The sequence below is a fragment of the Chelon labrosus genome (assembly GCF_963514085.1).
Source record: "Chelon labrosus genome assembly, chromosome: 23".
NCBI lineage: Eukaryota > Metazoa > Chordata > Actinopteri > Mugiliformes > Mugilidae > Chelon > Chelon labrosus.
Window position 1 is genome coordinate 4396617 of NC_140356.1, and position 26494 is coordinate 4423110.

At 42.5% G+C, this 26494-nt stretch overlaps 1 protein-coding gene across 1 annotated transcript in view; it reads left to right on the forward strand.

The window, feature by feature from the left end:
• Positions 1–26494, forward strand: part of nav3 (neuron navigator 3) — a 188476-nt gene that overhangs the window by 74050 nt on the left and 87932 nt on the right. Inside the window, exons 4-7 of the mRNA XM_084573281.1 lie at positions 264–336; positions 7127–7295; positions 15971–16039; positions 24545–24687. Coding sequence (XP_084429407.1) covers positions 264–336; positions 7127–7295; positions 15971–16039; positions 24545–24687 — 454 coding nt within the window. The remainder of the gene's footprint in view (positions 1–263; positions 337–7126; positions 7296–15970; positions 16040–24544; positions 24688–26494) is intronic.

Here is a 26494-nt window from a genome sequence, read left to right on the forward strand (position 1 = left end):
TCCCTTGTATGCATGTACTTGGCGTGCACTGAGCTGTGTAGGTGGCGACACACTCCGGTCAGTGTGTCACGCAGCCGGGTCCCAGGGTTGTGCGGGGGTCGGGGTAATAACCACACAATGATGTGCTTTATGGGTAATAATGCTGATCTGACGCGTCCTCTGAGCCCTCTGCCCCAAGACATTTAGGCGCATTGCATGTTAAATATCGTCACATTCTTGTTGTGTCTGTCCTTTGTGCTGACCGTCTGCCGTCTTCTCCGCAGATCGAGAATGTGGACGCCTGCCTCAGTTTCCTGGACGCCAGAGGAGTGAATGTGCAAGGGCTGTCAGCAGAAGGTAGGAAGAATAAACAATAAGTAATTCAGGACCTTATTAAACTCCTAATTAAATCAATAGAGCAGCAGAAGAGGGATCTGTTTGTACTTTTTTTAAATTTCAAGACCTGGAAAATTCATTTGGCTCCAGCACCACCCAACGTTTGTGGGTAGATTTCCATTTCTTCACAGTACCAAATGTCTTCAGAAAGCTGGTTAAATTTCCAAGACATGATATTATGCTTCACAGCAGTGGAATTTACCACGTTGGTGTCATGACAGCGTGCACAGTTTCTCCATCTCTAGCTTTGACTATGGCAGTGTAGGCATTCATTAGGGCTTCAAAGTGCCCTGGTAGAGGGATACAAACCGCAGAGAGGGATTCTCCTCCCAACCATCATGGTGCACAGTACATGGCTCATATGACAGACTTTCAGCAGAGCTCTGCACTGGGTCAGTGTTTGCCAGACTGTGTGATAGTCTAAAATTTTATCACAAAGCCGGAGTTAAAATTACAGCTATGGACAATATGTGACTGAACAGAACCCAAGATTCCCTCCAAGTTTGTCAATGACTACAACTGCATTCTTCTTTACTACAAGTAGTAGTAATAGAAACTCCAGTAGCATTACCTGTGTTGATTGCATTTTACTTGATTTCCTCAAAGTTTGTCAGTGCAATTAAGCTCTTTAAAGTCTCAAGGCACAAGTCATTGCACCAACTGATCTACGCTATATTACACCTGCACAAACCTGATACACCACCTGTACATGCTAAGTGCATAACAAACTAGGGATGCAAATAGAGCACACGCATTCTGTGAGTTCACCCCTGAGCCAGACCTGTAATAGCAGCGCCGTGGATGGCAAGCTAAACGAAGCTCTTGGACTGACAAACATAAGGGTCCTCCAGTGGCAAAGCCCCACCAGATGGCACTCACGACAAGATCAAAGTCACCTGCATTCGCTGTTGACCCAAACGGAGCCACCCCCGGAGGCCGAACTAGCATCCACTAGCGTACAGATGATTTAGAGAGCACTAATCCATCTCACCAAAGTCAGACCACACCGGACAGCCTGCATTGGAGACGCAGCGTATCCTCTGAGTGTGCAATACCTTTGAAGTTATTCTGGACAGTATAAATCAAGCATATTGCTTCACTCCAGGGTTGGCAGTCTTAAATACTTCAAAAATATTACATTAAGGTACATGTAGAACAAATGAAAAAAAAGTGAGATTAAATTGCGATTAATTGCACGTTAACTATGGAAACCATGCGATTAATTGCATTTAAATATTTTAATCCACTTCTCAATTATTCTAGCACAAAGTATCCCCAGTTGTTATTTTGGATCCGACTTTGCCCAGACCCCATGTTGTTCCTGCTTCCCTTTAAACATTAAAGAGGTGAGCGTGTCCTTGACCTCCTCGGCAGCAGAAATAGTTTAACGGCCTGACACACTGACCGACAGCTCTAAATTCAACTGCGGCACTAAAAACAGCAAAGTGACTCGATGGGCCTGGAATTTCAAAGTGGGTCTGTAAATATATGGGCTATTGGGTTACTCTCTTCATCGCTGTTGCTGATGCATTTCATCGCCGACTTCACTCAGTCCGTCTTTCTCTCTTACATGTGCCGTGTGCGTTTGCGAGTTGAATGCGATGGCCATGGCTAATTGAATCAGCCCAGGGCTTTCCTGGCATACGCAGTCGTTATTATGTTTTTACAAGGCGTGGGAACAAAATAAAGTGGGGTGTTTGATGTGCGTACAGGAACCTAGAACCTACTTATAGCAATAACCTCTCAAGAAAGTCCCCTTGCATCTCTCTGGTGGGAGGCTGTAAACCAAAGTTCCGGAAAAACTCATCTTATTGAAGAGTGTTTCAGTTACCCCGCAGACGTTTCCACTGAGGGAGGGTATAGGCCGTAACAAAACCAAGTCGATGGCCTTTTGTTCCATGGAAGACATTTGTACCAAAGGGCTTTGGACTAAGAAGAACTACAGAACAAATCCCAGCTAATTAGAATCCGATGGGAGGAATGATTAAAACACTGACCTTTAATCAGTTTTGGCTTCAAGAGAGAAGCATACTTTTCTCTGTGTTTTTTTTTTTTTTGTCATTATTGAGACCATGAATCTTGATGTGGACTGCTGTGCAATTGGGAAAATTTTTGTTCAAATAACAATTAATGCAATGAACTCTGTAAGCAGTCAAATCAAATCTCTCCTTGCAATCATTTGTCATATTCTTACTACAATGTCCATACTTACTGTTACTCAACTTATGTGCAAGAAAAGCATGTCAATAGTTTGACAAGTCTTCTAAATTTAATAATGAGATGGTTGTTTTTCCATACCCCAAAATGATATAGAGAATTGTTTTTTGCTTCTCAAAAGGAAGACATAATTTGTTTATGTCTTACCAAGCAAATGTTGAAAAATTGGCTAGTGTTCCAAGGGTTCCATCAACCCCTCCCTGTGGAGACTTTTTCACTTGATCCTCCTGTATTCCCGATAGTAATAATGGTTTCAGTCACCACTTGGTCCTTTTCTTGTTTTCTTCTCAATATCTAATTGCCACAGACATCCGTGTTCCCCATAGCATGAACCCTGACAACCTCTGGTGAAATACCGCTGTCAGCAGGTTAAAGTTTCTACTAGAACTAGCTAAACATCTACCTGATGGATTGACACAAAGTTTTGTACAGACAGTCATTTTCCCCAGAGCCTAAATTCTCATCACTAGCCTCAGCTGTCTTTTGATGCTAGATTTTTAGCAGCAGTATGTCATCGACATGTTAATCTTGTTATAGAGACACAACCTTCAGCTTAAGCTGACATTCAACCTTGTTGCACAAAGATATATCCAGCCAACAGCATTAAGATTTACGACCTAAAACATGACAATTATCCACAGGAAGTTCAGTCTACCGTTTCCAGCCTTGAAGGCAGGTGTAAAGCCACAAAACACATATTTCCTGCAGCTGATAATGGGTTACAGTGAGGGGTCCTTAGAGCAGGTCATTAAAGCCTCTTTGCACCGCAGGGTCCCTGCAACAGAGACCATAGCAGGTTCTTAACAGGTTCTAATTGATTGTAGTGCTAGCGGGCAAACCTACACAGTTTGACCTGCTCTTGTTTGACCTCAGTTGGTGCAGTTTTAAAAAAAATAATAATAATAATAATAAAGGTCTGATTTCATTACTCTCCCTAAACTCATCTGTGTTGGATCAGGGACACACTGACCAGAAAGTGAAGCATAAGGCTTTACTCTAAGATTTAGTGTGTTGTCTAACCTTTTTTTGTGGTAGAAAAATTGCTGTTTGTGTTATTTGCACAGTGCAACATCAGAAGTAAAGAGGCCTATGCTGGACATGTATTGTCTGAAGATTAAAGCCAAAAAAATGGTTCTTCAGTGCTTACACAATTAGTTTTCTTTTCCGTGCCATAATAGAACCTATCCTACACTTCCCTCAAGGTCCTCTATGACTCATAAAATAACTAACCTCTCAAAATAAGATGAAAAAAAGACTGAATAAAACCACATCAGCCACTTAAAAGGTCTCCAGAAGCAAAAGCACATTTTCACCGAGCGTGGGCCAACCAGCGGCACTTATCTTCTGCTGCTCCAGAGCAGCAAGAGTTTGCAGAACATAAAGTGTCTGTGCGTTGCCCGACAAAATGGTCTAATGGCTGCCTTACCAGGCTGCTTTGAAATCCAGCGGCCCTTTTCTCTCTCACAGACAGTGTTAGAAACGTTGGCATAGTGCAGCAAAAAGGAGAGAAAAAGATGACATGTGGTGCGAGTTATAAAGTTTCATCCAGCTTTGGTCAAATGACACGCTGAGTGGCAGGCATCAAATCTGAAAATATCTAAAAAGCTTAACTATCTTTCACAAGGTTGTGGAAGAAAAAGCCACTATGCAGCTGTGCATGAAGATTGGTGCTGCTTTACATGGAGCTGTAGTGATTCCTGAAAATGACTTTTCATGCATAAATCCTGCACGGCTAACAACTCTGAAACAATTACAAGACAGAGGAGCTGTTGGCTGCTAACAACCAATTATTTGCTGCTTGTTTACAATATTACTGCTTACAAGTGTACCTTGTCATTGAGTTATTTTTTTCCAATATTGAGTCTAACACCAGGCAGTTCTTGATGCACAAGATATTAGTGAGAGTAATTTAAAAGTAATTTGAAGGAGAGAACAGTTCCTCTTCAAGTTCGACTTCTACAGTTGAACAGTACAGGCAATCAGAGCTTTACAAGTAAGGCTTCAATATAAGTGCACTAATACATCAAGCAATGTTGAGGTGGTATCACTGTTGAACTCAAGTGCTTTTTTCTGAGTGTAATGTACACTTCACATGTACGTCCTTGCCTTTTACCTCAGTGAGGTTAAAGTAGTGCCTATACTTCCACCTTGAAAACGGCAACTTTTCGTCTGAATGCTCCAAACTCTCCATTGCTGCAGTCTATCTCTGATTGCTTGTGTGATACTGCTATGCGCGCGTTTGTGTGTAAACAACACCTGTCCAACTGAACACTGCCCTGCTGCTGATTGGTTTACCATGAAATCTTACCCTACCTTAGCCAATCATCATCACTTACGGTAGAACTGAGAGTTTGCTGAGCGAGAGCTGCGTATTAGAAGTGTTAAACTGACGGTGTTTTCGGTGTTGACGTGGGCTACGGCTGACAGTAGCCTGTGTTCAAGCTTCAATAAACTTGCAGAAAAGCCTCCATAGCTTTCTTTATGCACTACAATATATATTTATATATATTTCGTCCAGTGTGAGCAGCATCAATGGTTTCTATTGAAAACATAACTTTTAAATTGACATTCTTTTCAAAATGGACAACCTGGCCCCAAGGTTGTAGTGTAGTCGCTTGATTAAATACATTAAATGCAGCATTTAGGACCACACTCAAGGTGTTAAAACTGCATTTTCACATCCAGACAACTCTTTATCGAACTTAAGGCTCTGATTTGATCAATTACCAGGTTTGCAATGTAACCTTGGTGCAAGCATGCTAAAGTTTGCTTCATATGACGTAAACCATCACATGGGCTGCTGCCTTTGACTGCAAGGACAGCCTTCTATTTTAATGGAGTATATTTCTTGTTCTTGTTGTCCTCAGAAATATCATTTTTGTTCATTTGACCAGTTACCAAAGTTCCAGTCCCCAGAAGCTCATTGGCTGACTCAATCCGCAACACTGTCTCTCCCTGAAGCACAAAAAACGCCACTGTTCAGATTCTCTCAACGGCCTCGTATAAATTGCCACCTCCGGGTGTTGGAAAATGGAAAACACCCCCAAGAGATTAATCTTCTCTAACTTTCACAGCCTCCAAATGGCATGGCTATGGATGGCTGGGGAGAATGTTTGTGTCCCACCAGACTGAAAAATGGAGTAAAATCCTCTGCGTCAGCCGCTGCCATCCTTCCTGTGTCTCTGTGGGCCAACTCTTACTCGGGGTTTGATATGAAAAGCCCATTTCACAAATGGGTGCGTTGGCTACAGTGATCAAGTCTTTCTCCTCTGTGACTGCTGCATCCTACGTCGGCTGTGTGTGTAGGAGTGTGCCGGAGATGTTTGAGTTTTGTCTGAGATTAAACCGGAAACTGTTGAAGGGAAGATTAACGCTACAAAGTTGCTCATTGATTGGGAGCTGTGTTTCTGTTGCCAGCTCAGCACTTTTGAGGAGTAACTTTGTCTGTAGGGCAGCACTTTGTTGGAGACCTGATACCCAAAACATGAATAAATACACTTTGATTCTCATACATAGTTCTCACCTCCTCTGAGTTTTCTTTGAGTATGAATACATTGCAGATTATTGGGTTTTATCTTTCTAATATGGTCCTGTTGCAGCTGTTTTCTGCCTTATTTCACTGAGATAGCGAAATCCAACTCAGCTGTTTTTATTTTTCGCCCTTTATCTCATCCATTTTCATGATTTCCCTTTTATCGATTCGGATAAATGTGCACCAGCAGCACCTGCAAATACACTTCCTTATGTCTATGCAAAAGCAGACCTGTAAGTGAAGATTCTGTTCATTCTGTTGTATTTTTTAAGGGCTTTTCGGCCACCAAACTTGCCAGTTGTACGCCAGTCCCACAAGTTCTCATACTGAGCTTCACTCCTAAATTACCCAGCTGTGTGTTAGCTCGCGTTAGGAGGTGCTTTAGTCTTCAACAACTGGATCTTCATGTGAGACGTGGCCTAAATTCCCTATATTCCCGTATAAACTAATCCTTACTTCATGCCAAATAAAACAGTTAAGGGACACCGAATTGTTACGCCATAACTCTCTATGATATACACACAGTTTATGTGTATATAATCTACACCAGTTAAAGCCAGCGTATAATTGTTCTTATAAAATTCTTAGGCTTGCTGCACAACAGCTGTGCCTGCAAGCTTTATCCCCCAAGTGGATTTTTTTTTGTTTTTGTTTTTTCAAAGTCAACATATGCTCACTTTATAGTGTTTGAAAGACACAATACATGGTCTGGAAAATATTTATCTTTAGCGTCACAGGACACCAGTTTGCTTCGAGACAAATGACAAACAAGTTCGGAATTACTTTCACTTGCAGAAATTGCCTTATTGCGAGAAAATGCACTGGCTCGCTTAAGAGGGTGGAGGGTAAAGCTGTAAATCGCCATGTGTTGCAATAACACATGGATGCTTGATGTACGGATATAATGGAATGCTTGTATGATATACTGTACAATGTAGACACTAACACTTTCTTTGAAGGTTCTTCGTAATTAACATTTTCCTTTCCTTTTTGTCCTCACAGAGATCAGGAATGGCAACCTAAAGAGCATCCTGGGCCTCTTCTTCATCCTTTCGCGCTACAAGCAGCAGCAGCAACAGCAGCAGCAGTACTACCAGTCCTTGGTGGAGCTCAGCCAGCAGACCAGCAGCACCGCACCGTCCGCCAGCAAGACCCAAGAGATGCAGTCCAGGTGGGCAACACAAGTGTAGAAGCTCCAGAATTTTGTATCGCAGTCATCTGCTGGCGGTTTTGGTCTCGTTTAGGCCAGAAATAGCCTACAGATCAGAGAGTCGAGTCAAGTAGTGGAGAAAATCTTTTTATGGGATGCATGCTTGGGCATTGGTCAATTCAGGTATTGCTTTTGGATGTATAATTAAGACCAGATAGAGCTTCAGTAAACAAGAAGTTCATGGATATGACCACCTCTCAGTGGTGTTTGCAATGAATATCAATATTAGACCACGAGATGTTTCTGATTAGGGTCATCTGCTTCATAAGAAGGTATTGACAAGAGGGGAGGAGTCACATTAGATTTACAATCAATGGATTCACTGGATTCCTGGTCTCACATTGTACTGATAAGCTTTGCTGTTTGGTAGAGTGATAGCACTCTCACATCTGTCTGTCAGCAAGCAGTATGACTATAAGCAGAGGTCTAGCATGAACTTTCTGTTCTTTTAAAACTTTCTGGTTTTACTAAAATGACTAGTCCAGCATATAACTCCCTAACAATTGATCAGTTGTTCCCTAAGCTAAGCTAAGTAGGTGCAAACTCTCCCAATGCTATGTTCATGCTAAGAGTAAGATTGTTGTTCAAGCGTTCAACGTTATTTGAAAATGAACAGCTGAAGCATGTATGATGAGCTTTCAAGCCACCTCAGCCTTGATTTTCTTTGTTATTCCCATCACACAGCTACAAGTTCCAAGTCTGTAGCTTCATATCATTGACTTCTATTGAAAATGACTTGTAGCCTGTTGTCTTTTTGCCTGTGGTGTGACTGCAGCATTAGGTTTAACAAATAGACGTAAGTGTTCTGATCGGCCCAAATTGTATTAGTGAATTATAAGTGCATTGTTTAAAAAAGTAGTTGTAAGCAGTCTGAAATAAATGATCTCATTTTACAAAAAGATTACGGCGCGAAAGCTGACAACATTTGGCAATTAAGTGTGTGGGTGGTTAATTACAACAATTATGAAATTATGTGGTCACATTATATACTGTTGGACATTGCACACAAGCTAATGGATGGTGGGTTGTCTGCAGTTCAGTTGTAATTTGTGTTTGATGTGAAGATGATCATATTTATTCAGAAACCTGTGTCGAAAAAAACATATGAAGACAGGCATCTGGCAGTAGAAGCACTGGCATACAGGAAGCTAAGCAGTAAAAGTCAGTAAAAGCAAGGAAGGCCAGTCCTTGTGTGATGTAAATAGACAGAGCAAGCCTTAGAAGAGCATCCAAAGGAAGGCCTGACATGCCACACATGAGCAGCATTCCCTCTGACCAGATCCGGTTACTGCACGGCCCCTCCGCTGACTCTTGGCTGTGCTGTGTGTGTGTGTGTGTGTGTATATGCGTAAAATTGCCTCAATAAGAGCAGTTACACTCAGCGCTTGAGGAGAGGGTACGTGAGTAAGACGATATTGTCAAGAGCTTTGGCCTCACTCTGGTTCGGAGGAGCTGGTGGCAGCGGCGGGGTCAGTGTATCGTGTGTATATATATGTGTGTGGCGGTGGTGGGGGTTGTTAGGGGCACAGCTGCCTTTCATTCCCACCCTCCCTCCTCCCACATGCAACAGGTGGAGAATGCTCTCACACACACTTACTCACCAGGCGGTGAAGTGTTGGAAGCGCACCGCTGCATTGGTCTAGTGCCGAATCGATACACATGCGCACTTGAGAAACCATTCCTGAAGCTACACATTTTTTAAGCTGTCATTTAGAACAAGGATCCATCTGAGAGATATTTAAGGACCAAGAAGCTTTGAAGTCATTTCAAGGAAGTCATCTATGAAGTTCATTTCTACATAAACTGTCTGCCTTCACTGTCAACAGCTCTAGTAATGTGTCACTCCCCTGGGATGATAAGTTAATCATGTCTGAAAGTCGAAGGCCTTGGTGGACGTTAGAGGATGAGTCAGTGTCTGTCTGATAACGTAAGCCGTTCGTCTTGGAGTTTTGGAGGGGTGTTTGTGCTATTCAGCCTCCCTCTGTAGTTTAAGAGACTGTGTACAGGTGTGGAGGTTGAATCTGGGGGGAGAAACCAGAAAAGGATGGAGGATGTAGTTCTCATTTCACCACATACATTATTAATAGGGGCACAGAGTCATTTGTCCGTTTGCAGTTGACAGTGCAGTGTTTGTGAAGGACCAACAGTTGTGCAATGTGTGCGGTGCAATAAGAATGAGCCAGACAATCATGGGTGTGTGAGTCAACGTCCAATGCTGATGACCAATGTGTTGCACCAAATTCCACCGAGTGTTGCACTGAACGTCTACTTCACTGTATGTTGCCAGCAGAATGTAGAATTTAAGCCATTAGCAAACGTTTTTTAAACCGACAGACTCAAACACTGCCGTCACCCTCAGTCTCTTGTCTTCTTTCAGCAGTCTCTAAAGAGGAAAAGCAAAACCATAATCTCTATTTGTCCTCGTCATCAATCACTTTCCATTTTAGGCCACAATTCCTCATTTAATGCAGAATGTCTTTTCCATATGGCGCAGCAGAAACTTTTCTTGGATGCTTCCTAAATCCTATTTCATACTTCCTGCCCTCCAGAGAGAGTGGATTCATAGAGCCGTGGTTACATTCATAACGCTCAAATTTCTGCCATAGGGTCCACAATACTCCTAACTGCTGTGGCCAAGTAATCTCTGAAGGTATAGTTGTTTCCCTCTTCAGCTCAGCATATTGGTAAAATACTTAGACACAAGAATATCTGCAGCCAACCAATGACCAGTCAAATCTGGTCAAATCTAGAGGCATGTTGCAATAATACTTTGAGCTTAAATGTACGAGGTGCTGTGAATATCACAAATTCATGACACGTCTCCAAAGGTTTGAAGGCAGATTTACACAGAGCAAGACATGTAAGAAACATAGATGTTTTAAAATGTTACGGTGCTTTAACACTGAGATCGTTGTTCTGAAACCGGCAGCGTTTACCTGTTGGGTCAGTTAGTCTGGACCGGTGTGAACAGAGGAATCACATTCCATCCCAGAACAAACCAACTGAGTTGAGGCCAGTATCAGTATTACCTACTATTTATAAGCGTATAACTATATAACCAAACAGTCTACCTGTTTCTTCGGAAGATAAACTGTTGGGTGAATAGCTCATTGTATGCCTCGGAGGAGTCTGGCTTCAGCAGTGCTTGATTAAACTGAACAAGTTATTCAGAACAGTGGTACATTACAGAATAGCAATAAAGGCAAGTGCCATACAAGTGTTTAGATTTCCTTTCTCTGCACGTTTCCTGTTGTATCATGTCAACTTCAAATGAGAATAAAGATTTTGAATTTTTCTTCAGTTTGAGGTTTCATGCATGGCTGGTGCAGACGCGTCTTCCTTTTCACCCACAATTGAGAACTCCCAAATGTAATTAAAGCTTTTCATAAATATTCTTTTTGATTCTAATTTTCCACAATGGTGCGTCCCTTTAAGCTCCAATCGACACTGAAAATTGAGCATGTCTGAGTAACGTTACAAAATATAAGATAAGTCAAAGGGCTGGAGGTTCGAAACTAAAGAATTGCTAAGGTTTTTAAATGATATCTCTCCTGCAGATACACACAGATAGACCCACATTTGTCATGCTGCACATCTACAGTTGTGATATGGGGGGCTTTCTATAGACAGCACCTGCTGGCCTAACTGGTGTCTCTGGGGCAGGGGATGAGATCTGCGTGAGTGTGTGTGTGTGTGTGTGTTCAAGGGAATCTCCCCATTGGACAGAACGCGACAGCCTGGAGCCGCGGGAGGCTTTCAGTGCTCTACAAGGCAGGGGGGCCCAGGCCTGGCAGGGCACAGCTAACCCTCCCTCTTTAATTCATCATGTCTCGGGGCGAACAAGTTGACCCCATGGTATGGCGCTCCTCGCGCCTGCCCACCGCCGTGTCTCGCGACAGGAAGAGCCGCTCGCCATATGGGAGAGCCAACAGCCTGGCCAAGACTGACTCGTCTCATAGGTACAGTTGTAGCTTGTGCAGTGAGTGTGTGGTAGCTTCCCGTTGACAGAGCCTGGATCTTTCTGGAAATCACACGGTTTAATGAGGAGGATGGATTAGTGTCAGAGGCAACATGAACTGGTAAAGAGTTTGTTTGGCTCTACTTGTGTTGTTTTAGACTGTCACACATTGTGTCGAGCTTTTTGAGTGTATGTTGTTGATTCATAGAATCATTTTCATGAAGTACCCACTGAGAAGTTTTTGTTGAAGTCGTTAAATAGAAATGAATGGGGTATTACACAATACATTTGTCCTGCATATATTTTAAACAAATCATGCATTCTTCCATTGTATTACCTTTTTGCACAGATAGATGTTTGACCCATGTTTTAGTTTTCATGAGAAAGGACCTCTTGAAGCTATGCAAATAAACGAGTGACATATTGCTGATATACATTTGTGTTTGGAGGTCTAGGGTGGAATATTATCAACATATAGTTTGACTGTTGCTTTTTGAATCTTATCTCCTTCTGAGGGTCACTGTTAAGTTCCTTTGGACAAGTGGTTTTAGTTCCCTAGGCATAAGAAAGTCAGGTCAGTGTTCGGTTGGATGACAAATGACCTATTTTGCATTTGACGGGGGGAGGGGCGCGAGGCGACTTGCAACAAAGGTCTTTTCCTGGACTTGAAATGTGGAGCTTCATGGTCATTCACTGTCCTGAACCTGTAGTTTCCCCAAATGAACGATTTTTGTTATTAAGGTTTGTTTGCTTCTTGGTCCTACAGGATAATTGCAAGTTCCCCAATGACCAGAAGATTGTTTCTAAGGAATTGCCGCATAATACCCATCATTGTAGAGATTGAGTAGAGAGTAACATATGTATCTGTGAAGTTTCTCAGTCATTTGGGTCATGGTATATCCAAAAAACAAAGCTGAGCTGGGTTTTCCTGCAGACATTCTGCCACTCATCCAAGTAGTTTCTCCAGACCCTCAACTCTGGAGTTTCCTGCTCTAAAATCGTTGTGAGAGATAGTTTCAGGTGGGTTGTGTCACGTGCTCAGATGGAAATGTGTCATCATTTATGTGCCCGTGCTGAATCAACAAGTCGTGTAATGTAGCAGCATGCTGCTCTTTGAACAGATCTGGCTCTTGATGCAAACGTCAGATGACCTGCTGTCATCAAAGTGCCCCAAGTGCACGAGTGCCTGGTGTTCAGGATGTAAAGCCCATCCGTTTTTCTCCAACCTCTCTGGCTACAATCAAGCTGAAACTGATATTACTCACTTTTAATAGGACAGTGATGACATCCTTTATTGCTTGCACGTGCGTGAGCTCTGCAGTGTCGTGGACTTTTAAACTGAGGCCTCGTTGACGTATGTTGCATTTGATCAAAAGTGACAGACTGTGCCCGCCACCCCCTTCTTCCACTCTTCAAAAACCACCGCCGCCACCCGATCCTCATTTCTAGATCCTGCCCTCATGGGGTCTGGTGTTTCTTTTTCCACGCCGGAAAGATCTTAAATGTTGTGGGCTGGATAAGCACGCCAGGCCTGGGACTATACCATTACCTTCATGTTTCACTGCATTTTATATAGTTGGAGGTGACGGCAGAGGGAAAGGATGGGTGTTAGGGTGGAAAAACTTGCACCACAAAGTCCCTTATGTTTTTTTCACTGTCTACACAGTATACGGTTACAACTGTTAGCTGCTCCTGTGCTTATTTTACTTTATTTCAGACTCCTGTCGTCCCTGTGGCCTTTACACTAACAGACACTGCACCTCTATCTGAGTATGAGCAATAAGAAAGAAAAGACTGAAAGAAAGCAAAGGGGCCAAAGCTCAACCCCTTTTGCCATCGTAATACTGAAAAAACACAGTGTGACAGGCTGCATTAATCTTGTCAGCTTGTCTTTTCTCTGCGCTCAGGACCATTTCCAATGTTTAACGTAGTACTAAACTAAACTAATGGGACATGAAATGGTGCGTGTTGTTGGGGATATTCATGCGCTAAGGTGAACACATTTAGTTGCCAGATATCATTACCCAGCGTGTCATGTATCATATACTAGGTTATTAACATGGGACGCTCGCCACTATAATTGCGTTTTGCTCTCTGCGCCGGGCCTTGTTAGCATAGCGCGAATACCTGCAAGGTCAATTAGAAATGTACAGAGACTCTGCATTTCATCTGCAGGTGGTTTACAGTGGATTTAATTCTCTGTAGGGAGGGGTGTAAATGTAGGAGGATAGTGTGTGCATGTGTGAGAGAAATAGCATAGAAACGTGTACGGCTATATTATCCTAGCCCTTCATAGTTTGACTTCTCTGCAGAAACTGTTTATGTGTTGCAGGAACAGTATTTCTTCAACCCACATCCGATCCTGTTGACTAGATTATGAAAAAACGTTGCGCCACTCATCTTAATCCTATTAAAAGTTACTTCTGATCGACCCAGATCGGCTCAGTCTGTCCAAAATGAGATGAGTCATTACATAAAGTATTTTTATTCTGACTGGGCTATCATTCAAAGTTTTAGTGGAATACTAGCTCAAACACAGAAACTTTTCAATATCAAGTGGATGCTGTGAGACTAATTCTACAGAATGATGAAATTTATTCAGCATACCACCTCAGTCCATTTGTTATTGCAGTTATGCAGAAAACCATACGAGAGGCTTCCAAAATACTCAGCAACAGAGTTTTTTTAAAAGGTCAGTAGGGTTGTGCTGAACCCTAGTCTTTTTGGGTTGTGCAGTATGTACTCTTGGTTTCCTAGCAATGATTTTCTACAGTGCTCATAGTCAGGCATAGCTGCCTGTACTATCAATATGTAAAAGTAAAATGTCAAAGACCTTGGCATTTGCTTAAAGTCAGTTTTTATTCGAAGATGAGGCAAGCCGAGGCAAAGAGAGCATAAAATAAGATGTGATAACTGCCGTGCGTCACTCAGTCACTCGGCATAGGTAGTTTATTGTCCATCTCGTCCACTTTCCCTCACCAACGCCAAAACGGCAGCCCACAGACGCGAAACAGAGAATGAGTTGTTCCCCGTCGTAAGAAAAGAAGGACGTCCAGACAGACCGCTGGTGTTTGTTGCTTCCTCTTTTCCCCAGCTGAAGCGCAGCTCAGCGGCTCGGCGTGAGCGTTGTAGAGGACGCTTTAAGAGAGTATTGCATTTTACAGTTGAGCTATTGCTGCTCTGTGCCTCCGTCCTCAAAGGGGAACTGACCGGACAATTAAAGTTAAGGTAAATGTATGAGTGTGCAGCTGGCTCAAATGATTTGTTCAACATTTAGCCTGTTTGTGAGGTGTAGTAATGGGTGGGGTTAGGGCTAGGGTTAGAGATAGTTGTACTTTTCAAAACATCCTGAATGGGGACTTTGCTAGTTGCGAACTTGTCCATAACATGCTAAGATATAGTTAGCATTTTGTCTTGAGTAACTGTGAACTAACTAATAACTGCTATTGAATTTCATTCTTTAAATATAGAATTTACAGTATCCCATTTCTTGACAACTACATTCAATTATTCTTATTTTTTTTAAAGTTTTCATTAGTTTCTTTGTACATATGGTAGTTTCTTGTTGGTTCTTTTAACCTTAAAAAATTGGTTGCTGCTTAGCTGACAGTGTAGCGTAGCATTAGCATTTATTTAGACATTTATCCTATATTTAGCATCTGCTGTTAATTATTTTTTTCTCTTTTTGTTTTTTTTCTTTATTCCCTAATTTGCTTGTGAAGCGAGAGAAAGGGTAGCAGTGAAGGCTTCATGTCGGTTTGTTGGTTTGGCTAGCAGTTAGCGCAGATGTCCATCCATCAACAACTTGTTTTTCCTCAAGGGCGTGAATTAAAACGACACCACTGTTGTGAGTTGTTTTTGTTTAGCGGCACGACAGCTACAAGCAATGTTTTCCCGTTGGCATTTAGGCGCTAAAAGTGAACATATCTAGTCGAGAGAGGTGGCAAACTTTCAAAAGAGGCTCTGTTCGTTTATGGCAACAAGTGAGAAATCCTCACATGGTTTTAAAGTCGTGCAATTCACACAATTGACATTTACACACCGGAAAAACAACTTAGCCACTTTGACTTTCCCATTGTTTACAGGATACACACATGATCATTAAGCGCGTACCATTGTTCAAAACCACTCTACAAGTAGATTAACTACTTCCTGTCAAACATGAGTGGAGCGGCCCGTGTAACAGCCAGCATTACAGTAATTCCCATCTCCGTGAGTGACTAACGCTGGTGACTGGTGCTGTGGGCATTTCCTTCGCCGCTGCCTCGTGCGTTGCGTGATTCGTGGGTTTCCTTCAAACGATGCCACTGCAAATTGTTCTGTGAAATCTTCTCAGGCCGTTTTATGTCAGCCGCCCCGTAAACGGATGGAGAGATGTTATTGGCTTAGTCATGTGCGTGTGGTAACTAACATGTGTGAGCCATCATGTGAGAAATCAAAGAAATGTGCTCTGGCATGCTACAGTGTTTGCCATGTGCTTCTTCTTTCCCTTCCCCGGGTATCTCTCTTTCTTTCTTTCTTTCTTTCTTTCTCCCGGTGGCTACATCTGAATGCCTCAACTCACTCCTGTTATTACATTAAGACACGGGTTAAGAAAAATTCAGGCAAAAATGCTGGTCTCATTCCTCATCTAACCGTGTTAACGGTGTTTCCCTCATCTCCTCTGCTCTCTCCTCAGTCTCACAGCACGATATGCAAGTCCTCCGGGCCACAGTGGAATAGGCTCACCACAGAAGAAAAACACAAGGTAAATACAGCAAATTTATTTTATTTTAGCGGGTAAGCTAATTGTCACGCTAGCAATGTTGTTTGAAATTCTTCAGTTGTTGCTTTGTGGTGCACCTGTGGCTTCAAACAGTTGTCCATTTTGGTTCCATGATATTCAGTTAATGCCAGAGAGAGGTCAGAGGTCAAGTGTACAGAGAACAACTGATAGGGGTTTAGTGTTGTGCTCGAGGATTCTTCAGCAGGGTGTAGCTGTTCCTCTGTGGCAGTTTGAACCAGCGCCTCACTGTGGAGGGACAATCTCTCTCTAATATGCGTATAAGTGTTCATTGTGCTGTTCACCATTACCTTTTTGACAAGTGAAACCATCTACACTCACTGGCCAGTTCATTGGGTAGCTGTTGATTCAACTGTGTTTTCATTTTGGAGGCTGCAGTTTGTATTACTTTTGAATTGTGTTGCACTGACACATGTCTCTGTTATTTTGACAACCCCATCACAGTCAGTGGGCAGCACCACAAACTACATCCACCAAAACGATTATCCAGTTCAGTGACCTTCTTAATGAACAGTAGAACAGTCGGGAAGGACAATTTAGTGCTTTTTTTTTTTTTTCCAAACTCCTTATAAGTGATATTAAGTTTCAGACCTTATATAAAAATATAAAAACACAGACATGGTACTGAAACTATGAGTACAGAAAGCATGTAAATGTATGTAACCTCCCCACCCATCCCTATTAAACTGTCTAATGCAAAACATGGTCTTCAGAAAAAATAAAAACACATCACTGTTCCTGTTACGAGTTAGGGGTTGGTAATTAAGTCTTAAAGCTACATTCAAAAACTAGGTGAACTGACAAAAAGTAAATAAATACTTAAAACATAAAAAAAAGTATGAGACAGTCTGGTTCACTGAGGTGGAGTCTGGAACTGTAAATGTACCATGTATCATTTTTTAAAAATGTTTTTAACTTTGGTAGACCCATGCAAAAGTGCATTTAATCTTGAAATTAAGAACATCTCTAATCCAAGCCTTATAGGATGGAAGAGAAGGACACTCTAACAAGGGAGTATGCAAGCAAGATAGTTATTTCAGAATGCATTAGTTTTCTCTAATAATCAATACTGTATTGATCAGGAATACAATATAATTTGATTGGGAAATTATTCCCTCCGCTTGAGCCTTCTATTTATTGTGTGTACACTTGGAGCAGTGGCCTCCCACTTTTGTGCAGCTCAAGCACCTGAGCAATGGACATAGGGCGAAACGAAACTGTGACCCTTGGGTTCCAAAGCTGCATCTGTAACCACTACCCCTCAGCTCCCCCAAGGCAAGGTGCATGTTTCCGCCCCGGTTTCAAACCGAGGGCCTTGTGTGTGTGTTAGGCGACTGTGATAACCACTAAGTAAGTGTATTTGAACATGCGCCTTCCAGTTCTGGCCTGTTGTCTGATCAAGGACAAACCCTGTTGGTTGTGAGTGGCACTAGTCGGTGGCAGTAGAGCTAGTATAATCAAACATAGCTGCACCTGTATGTCTTCCAGGCAGGCGTACTCAAAGACGAAACTACCACAACCTATTGCCATCCATGCGGGTAATGGTGGTTACATATTGTAGCCCTAGATTCTATGAGTGTAGACGTAGTACATTGCCATAAAGTGGTATTGGTCGTCGTTGTACAGTGTCATCATGTATCCATGAGCAAAGTATTGAGCCTTGAACTTATGCTGGTATCTGTATTGGGCCATAATTTCTCACATCGGTCCAATGCTTTTACTACTTGATAAGTGCTGCACAGTAAAATTTGTCTCCAGGGAATAGCCCTTTTACACTTCTTGGCTTCTTAACTGCTGCTAAATATAGGCTACCAGACATTATAATGACGCTCTTTGTATTGCCAAACCCCATCACAGATATGGAGACAAGCACAGATATATACATTTACAGCACATGCTATATATACTGTCCATGTATACTATGACCAAAAGCAGACAGATACAAAGGCGTGTTTACATACATACGCTACAAATCTACCCACACATGCTGCATGCACACGCCCCAGTTCAGCTGTCTGATGCTCGCAGCATTTGTTCCAGCTCAGAGGCAGTGGGAACCAGCGTGTTGGCAAATAATTCCTCTCCAGCCACCACTGAGCAATGGCAAAAATGCTACAGCCAGCAACTTCAGCCCCATGGGTGGTAATCTGCCCTCTCACATCACTGACAACAAACCTAACTCACTGCTGCATTGCAGAAATAGCTTTTTAATTCCTGCACACACAGATGAAGATACACGCGCACAACGCGACCAAATCACTTATATTAGAGGTCAGCGAGAGGTGACAGTTTAAGCGCTCCTGTGCTGCCTTCCGATTTCCATTCACACGGGCCTGATTGTCACATTTAATTGCTTTCTTGCCGTCTGAGAAGTTATTTTTAATCACAGTTGTCTCCTCAGAAGTCCCTGCAAGCAAAAATGTCTTAGCAGGTCTAAAATGAAAATAAATGGATGTCTGTCTCTGTCATTCTTCCTATTTATGACACATTCTGCTCGTTAATTCAAGAAGCTAGCCCGGTTATAGCGACAACTTCCCTTTCCGCTTGCACCGTCAGATTATTGTTACTGACATCTTTTGCAGTGTCATTTTAAATGGCTGAACAGTTCCAGTTTCAAATCGCCACTTATTTCTCTCTTGTTTTAATACAAACTGAATTATCAGACGCTTGACACTTTCTTCCATTTCTGCAGAATGGATTGTACCTATAGGTAGAAATGTGCTATACAATACAAGACTATTTACCAAAGACAAATGAGGCTTCAGTCCTCAAGGCAGTGGTGCAAGTTTGATTCCAATCTACAACCTTTGCCCTATTCCCCTTCCCTCACCTGAATGCTTCCCATCTCTTTCCACTAATATCTTCCCAATAAAGCCATAATAAATCAGTGGCTGGGATACAAGGCACAGTGTATGTGTTGTGTTGTAAATGTTTGTACAGTTCTTCAAGTTCACCGTCTTAGCAGCAGAGGGTGATGTTTGACAGTCTGCCGTACACCTGCCCTACTCGTGGCATCGTACTACCGTTTTAATAAGCCTGATGTGGCTTTGACTGGCAGTGTGGAGGCCAGATGTGCTGCGCCAGATGCCTTGCACTTGGAAGGTAATCTTGTCAGAAGTAGACACGAGATAAAGAAAGTTGCCAGTATACCCCAGCCTGATTGGCTAAACCTTGGCAAGGGAAGTGAACTCTTCCCTCTTATCTACCTCATGTCGCCAGCAGGTTGTAGGTCGACCCGTCCTAAAACAAAACCACCGTCCAGACGTTTCGTCACATTGCCCTCTCCAGTTCCATTTTGCTGATGCGTCGCCCATCGTGTGTTTTTGAAGATGAAAGAATCTTATGATAAAAGGGACCACCTCTGATTTCCATCTGAATTGCCTCAACCTCTCTCTCATTCCCCTCTGTTTATGCCTCATTTTCTCTTGTCTGTGTTTGCAGCTAGAGTGTCTTTCTCCTCTGATTCCTACCCCCTGCATTCACTCGCTTCTTTCCTTTGTTCCTTTTCCCGCTCTTAGCGCTAAACCTACTGTTGTCAGTGCGTTTGCCTGTGTACTGTATGCACGCGTGTGGGCATTACCGAGGAGTTGTTATGCCTCTGCACCAGCGGCACTGTGTTTTCTGGTATATTGTACTGGTAAAGATCGTTTCTCAAGAATGCTATGAAGGGAAACTGAAATATTTGCTTGGGTTCAAGGATGAAACTATTAGAATTTGCTGGTCAAAAGTCACTGCTGCCTTTCAGGACCCATTTTTTAAATTTGTGATTACATTGCAATATCTAAAAATGTCAATGATCCTATGTACTCTGACATTACAATTTTATGCAGTAGTCGTCACTACATACAGAATAGAAATCTAGAATTAAATTCCAATTAGCATTCAAGGATTCTCAGCCATTTCTATGCTCTCTTCCCTCTCCCTCTCTCTGACTCGTGTGTGTTAGCTACAGTACATCTGTTTGAGCCCGGTGAATGGCAGCTTGGGCTCTGGGCTGAGAACCATCCATTGGCTGCGGTATAATGAGTTCACTCAGGCAGAGCCACAGAGCTGCTCTAAGGCCTGGATCAGCATCTCTGAACAGTCTGCCGTTGTTCCACTGTACTGTAGGAGGTGAAAGGAAGGGGCTAACATGTTTCCTGACGCTTGATCTGAGGTTTTTCACTCTGGAGTGCGTTTTATTTTTGCCCTGTTTTCTTTCTAAAACAATCTTTGCATTGCTCATGACATTTGGTGTTGTTTGGTTCCTCTCTGACTTCCCTGAGCTTGGTCGCTGAGCATTGTTCTGTCTTTTTGAGGGAGACAGTTAAATACCACTAATATCCCTCTGCTGCAATAGTAGCAGTGCTGAGTCTTTATATAATGCTTTATGTGCTCCTTGTTGAATCAGTAAATGCGGCAGATGCTTAGTTAGATTGAAAACTCCCGGGGCTTAAGGCCTAATTTGCTTTGCTCGTTTCAGTAAGTAGAGCTGCCTTCCACTGGAAAAAAAAATCAAAAGCTTTCTTGCTGAAGTGATGTTAAAGGACGAATTGGGAGAAGTAGTTTCTCCAGCAGCTAAATGTTTTTATTAAATTTTGAGTGGCATGTGAAACAGTGCAATGCGGTTTTGAGGGAAATTATCGTACTTTACTTTTTTTCTTTCAGGTTTTTGTAGAAGTAGTACACTGTAGAAGTACACTCAAAATGATAGGGGATAATACGCAACACTGATTCTTGGCTAGAATAACCTACGCTATCAGAATGCCTGATCAGCTTTACATTTTTTCAGTAGGATCTGCCACGTGGAAGTGTTTATTTCATCACATCTTTCAGAACAAAACCAGACAAAACCATCGCGGTGAACAGAAATTTAATATACAAATCTACTTTTCTTGTTGATTGGTCAAAGCATGCTCCATATGAAGCATTTAAGTCAGAAAACAACACATAGAATTGTCTGTGAAGATTCGAAATAACTGTTTTTAATTTTATTAGGAACATCGGTGGGTTGTGTCCACTTGAAAATGAAATGGCTTGGACCAGATACTCACCTGCAAGTAAAAGATCCCAGCCTGGCTCAACCGGTTCGGATTAAAAGAAATCCTCTGCACAGTTGCATAGTCCTACCACCAGTAACAATGTATTTCTTTGTCCTTTAAAGTTATTATTTCTCTGTCAGTATCTTTTACAATAGATGTGACAGTGGACTCTAAACAGCTCGCTTCTCCGACAGAAGCTGTTTCGTTGTAAACAAAATCAAAAACGTACAGATGCTAGGAAGTTTGTTACTTTTCTGTCTATTACTGCATATAGTCCGACCAAAGGATTTGATTGACCTGGCTTTGACCTTTGCCTTGGCATAATCAGTTCCCACTGGAGGGGTTCCAGACCGACTTTGCACCACAAAAAATGTGCATGGAAAAGTTGGTCTGACTTCCAGACTAAGACGACCCATTAGTGACGAGAAGCTCCAGCCTCATTCCCTATTTCATCTTGCGTCTGTAGTTTATGGCCACTAATGGGTTGTTAAAAGACGTTAAAAGTCTTTCTCGTGAAAAAAACAAGACACCAGCCTGGTTAATTTGAACAACTTCTTGTAATCATCCACTGGAATTACTACCAGTACTAAAGTGTCTTAAAGAAAACTCACTTACCTGTGTTTCATCAATGAAATTGTTAATGGGGCATAGATAATTGCAGGATAGGACTGTGTTTTTCTTCGTCTTTGTTCATATGCCCCCCACCCCTGTATAAATGTGTTCCAGACACATGTGGTTCCAACAGGCAGATCCCCACCTATTGATCTGCCTGTGTTACTGACCTTCACGTTGAAGTGCTGTAGAGAAACTCTGGGGAAATGAAAGACCAAGAAAGGGTTACTCCCTGATCAGCTTCTGGTATTGATTTGGTTGTTTTGTGGTTTTCCATTGTGGGGGGTGCGTGCTGTTGACTGATGCTTAATGTTGTTCTCACACAAATAAAAAAAAAAACTAAATTGACTCAACACAACTCCAGAGCAGGAAGTGAGAAAGAACTGAGCTTTGTCTTTCCAAGATGAAGTGCCAAAGGAATAAGCTGCGTGGAAGAAGTCATTTCTTAAATCAAGAGAGGTTGTTATCCATGCTACATGTCAAGCCATCATCCTGTTTGTTTAGATCTATAAAGACCGTAAAGACTAAATGGAACATATGAAGGGTTCCAAACCTAAGAAAAGGTTTCCCTCCGACATCTCGGCTCCATCTGCGATACAGAAACGAGTGACACATTCAGCGTAGCAAACCGATTATCTTTGTCAAGGGACATCACGACAGCTTTCAGGAAGGCAGACAGAGAGGTACCACATCGTTTAGATCAATTTTAGACCGGGCTCTGAGTGGAAACACAAACAGCCATCAACATGCAAGCCGGGGCTTTTCACACACATTTCATTTATTGTACTTGATGGCGCATTACCTCCTGTTGGAAAGCCTTTTGAGGTTTTATGCCGTCTCTTGTCTGCTAATCTAAAGTGACTGTAAGGGAGAAGACTGATGTTTTTTAAGAGAAAACTGTTTGTAATCAGTTCATAAAACTCACCTCAGAGCAGAATTACAAGATCAACGGCAGAAGCAGTTCCAGGTTGCCATAAATCCTGTCCCGATCTTTGAACCAGCCGCCTAAGTTGTTTTTGAAGACAGTAACAAACAGACGGATAAAAGCATCTGGCGTGAAAAAAAAAACGCACTGCAAAGTTATTGCATGGTAACAACAGTTTTTTTGATGAGATAATTCTTTTAACGCTCCTCTGGGAGTCGTGAAAATCCTCCAGCTGCAGCATGGTAAATCAGCATCTGACACTGGCAGTTTTGAGTATATCAACAGGAAAAGATTATGTGAAAAATGTGTAGGAGAATGGAGCTACAGGCTGGAGACACAAAACTCCTGGTAGTCGTGTCTGTAAGGGTTTGTTTTTTTACACAGTGTCAGCAGCGGAAGCATAGGGCTATAATGCACCAATCCGCCATAACATTGTGACAAGTTGATGTTTTAGAAGCTGGATAATGGGCAAGTGGAAGGATTTGAGGGTCTTTGACAAGGGCCAGTTGTTGATGGTTACACATCTGGGTGAAATCATCTTCAGAACTGCAGCTCTTGTGGGGTGTTCCCAGTCTGCAGTGGTCAGTGCATATCAAAAGTGATCCAAAAATGGAACAGGCGATGAACCGGACACAGGGTCATGGGCAAGCTCGCTGATGCACGTGGGAAGCCATGCTAGACCTTGGGTCCTGCCAGTCATGTGGATTTGACACATACCACCTGCCTCAACATTGTGGCAGTCCATCCTTTCATTGAAAGAGTATTCCCTTATGGCAGCAGAGTCTTCCAGCAGGATAATGCATCCTGCCACAAAATAAAAAAAAAGGTTCAGGAATAGTTTGAGGAACACAACAACAAGTTTGAGGTGCTGACTTGGCTACCAAAGTCCTCTGAGCTCAATCCAACTGATAATTTGTGCCATGTGCTATTTAAACATGTCCGATTCATAGAGGCTCCACCTTGCAAGTTGCAGGAGTTAATGTAACACTAACCCATGTTAGTGACAGTCCACGCCTCGATGGGTCAAGGCTGTTTAGGCAGCAAAATGGGGACCTATGTAGTACTAACAATAATAGCCCGACAGATTGCAATCAACCTTTTGTGGGTTTCTCTATTATCTCTCCACATTCTTCCACCTGAACTCAAAGTTCATGTCCTTCTTTTATCCTTCTTCCTCAGCCCACAGGGGAACACACAATCCTCCTCTCACACAGCTCTCTCTTGATCTCTCTCCACTGAATCCAGGGTCAGTGTTCCTGACACGATAGCAGGACTCAGAACTTAAATGAGGCAAACTTTCTCTTTCTTATTGTCTCTCTACTGTGTACAGTGTCAAGGTATAACTTGTGGTTTTATCTTGTTTGTGCTCCTAGCAGGGTTTCTGCACAATCCAGGGTTCAATTTTAAAGGATGGATTCGCTTTCTTTCAAGTCTGTCTTGAAACAAGTATCAAGTACCCACTTGTATGTTGAATCACATATCATTTTTTACTCCTATCAATACTTTTTGAGGCATGTAATGTGACGGGGGCTAAAATCTGGACCTTCAGTCAGTTCTTGAGCAAATCAACAGGACATGGTTTAGGGATTTTGCCACACCAGTCACTTTTACAATTATGTAAAGTAGACTTTAACCCGTCCTTTATAAAGCATGGACATTTAAGTTTAATTTTGATATTCACAATGAGCCTTTAACTTTAAGACAAAACTGTTTTAAAGGCAAAAATAATCAAAACCCCTAGTGGGTGGAGACAATTACACATTCTCTGGCAACGTGTTATTGTCATGTTATGGTCACAAATCAAAAACATCTTTATATTCCTTCCTCTGACCTTTAACCTGTCCCAATCTTTTCTGTTGCTTATATGTTAACTTAACATCCCAATTCTTTCTTCTTCTGCCGTTCTTGCAGGTTACCAGGTCCCTCCAGAGTACCTGCTGCAGGCAGCGGGGCCTCCAGGAGCCCGGGCTCGTCCAACCTCAACCGTCGGAGCCAGAGCTTCAACAGCATCGACAAGAGCAAGCCTCTTCAGTACGCCAGTGGCAATGATAGAGGTAAGGGGTGCTGCTGCTGCTGCTGCTGCTGCTGCTGCTGCTGCTGTTTACCGTCAGAAAAAGAATACTGATTTCACGCTCAGCCACTTGATGGCACCACTCACACAGCACAACTCAACCTGACAAGCTGAGAGCTAAACAGAGACCAGAGAGCCGCTCGCTTCACCAGTCTTAACCAGCCTGCTGAATCATCCGCAGCTCTTTATTCCAAGTGAGTTATAATGGATGCCATTAAGTGGAGGCGGTGAAAACATTTCACAGCAGGGCAGGAGTCGTTCGAGAGATGACCAAAGGGGCAAACTCAGGCAGCAGCTCTGTCAAGCATGATCAAGCTAATGAGACTAATTATGTTTTGGAGAGAAGTGGGCTCACAGTGGAGACTCAGAGTGCATGGCTTCTTCATTCAACACAAAACTGATTACTCAATAAGCTCTTTTCTGTTCTGAGGAGTAAATTCTGAACATCTACTCGTGGTGTTTTAATTACAGATTTTTATATTTACATTGGCGCGCTCGCTGCGTTTATAATGGCTTTAAGATCTCCCCCTGGCTCATTCAGGAAGATTTATTGTGACTTATTGGCTCATGCAATAATTAAAACCTCTCCCGTGGCTCACCGTCGTTTTAATAATCAAAACCTGAGCCTGACATTATACAGCCAACCTTTCACTCTGGCTTGCGAAATGATGCAGTCATAAAAACAACAACAACAACAGTGTTTTCTTTGGTAATGAGCTCTTTTCTTTTAATTGAAATCATTGCACAGTCACTGACAAAAACGCAGAGGATCAGTAGGTGGTGATGGCAGCGGAGGAGAGACGCAGTAAATAGCGTCAGACAGAGAGGAGGTGGAGTGCCTCCAGCGAACACTTTTTAAAATGTCTCTCCCTCTTCTCTTCCATCCTAAACGTTCACACTCACCCCTGTGATTTATGTCTCAAACCCGTCAGCGGGAGAATGTGGGAAGTGATTTCAAAAGATGAAAAGCCGATGGGAGTGGAAGGGTGGACAGGTAGTGTTTGCTCAAGAGAAATTGCACCTGAACTCCCTTATTGTATAAGACGTAATTGAAATACATAATAATCAGCCATAACGTTATGATCATTATAAGTGGTCAAGTGTCAAGCGTCTCCAAAACTGAAGCTGTTGTGGGATGTTCCTGTTCTACAGTGGCTGGTACCTAACAAAAGTGACCCAAGGAAGGAAAAGCTGTGAAGTGGCGAAAGGCTCATTGACGGAGCGAAGGCTAGCCCGCGTGGCCCAGTCCGACAGACGAGCTACTGCAGCTCAGATTGGTGAAGTTAATGCTGATAGAAAGGTGTCAGAATACACAGTACATCACAGTTTGTTGCCTTTGAGCCTACAATGGACACATGAGCTTCAGAACAGGACCACAGAGCAGTGAAGGAGAAGGTGGACTGATTTGATGAATCACGTTTTCTTTTACGTCACGTGGATGGCCGGGTGTATCGCTTTGCTGGGGATCACATGGCACGAGGATGCAATATGTCGACTCCGTGGCTTCACTTAACTGCATTTAGGTTTTGCTTGTTTTGTTTTCTTCTCTAAAAATAACCATATTTATATAGATATATTAAAGGGCAAATTTGTCTTTTTCCCGCCCATTCCCGTAGCACAGCTGAGCTCTGCCAGAAGACAAATCCTCAGTTTGCAGAGATGAGACTCCAGCCGTTGGAGATTTACTGCAGGGGAGAAGAAACAGTATTCCGGTCTAAAATAAAATGAAAGAAGGAGAAATCAATACTTGGCAAATGTCAGCTGTGCCTCCCGAACTTTCCGGGAAAAAA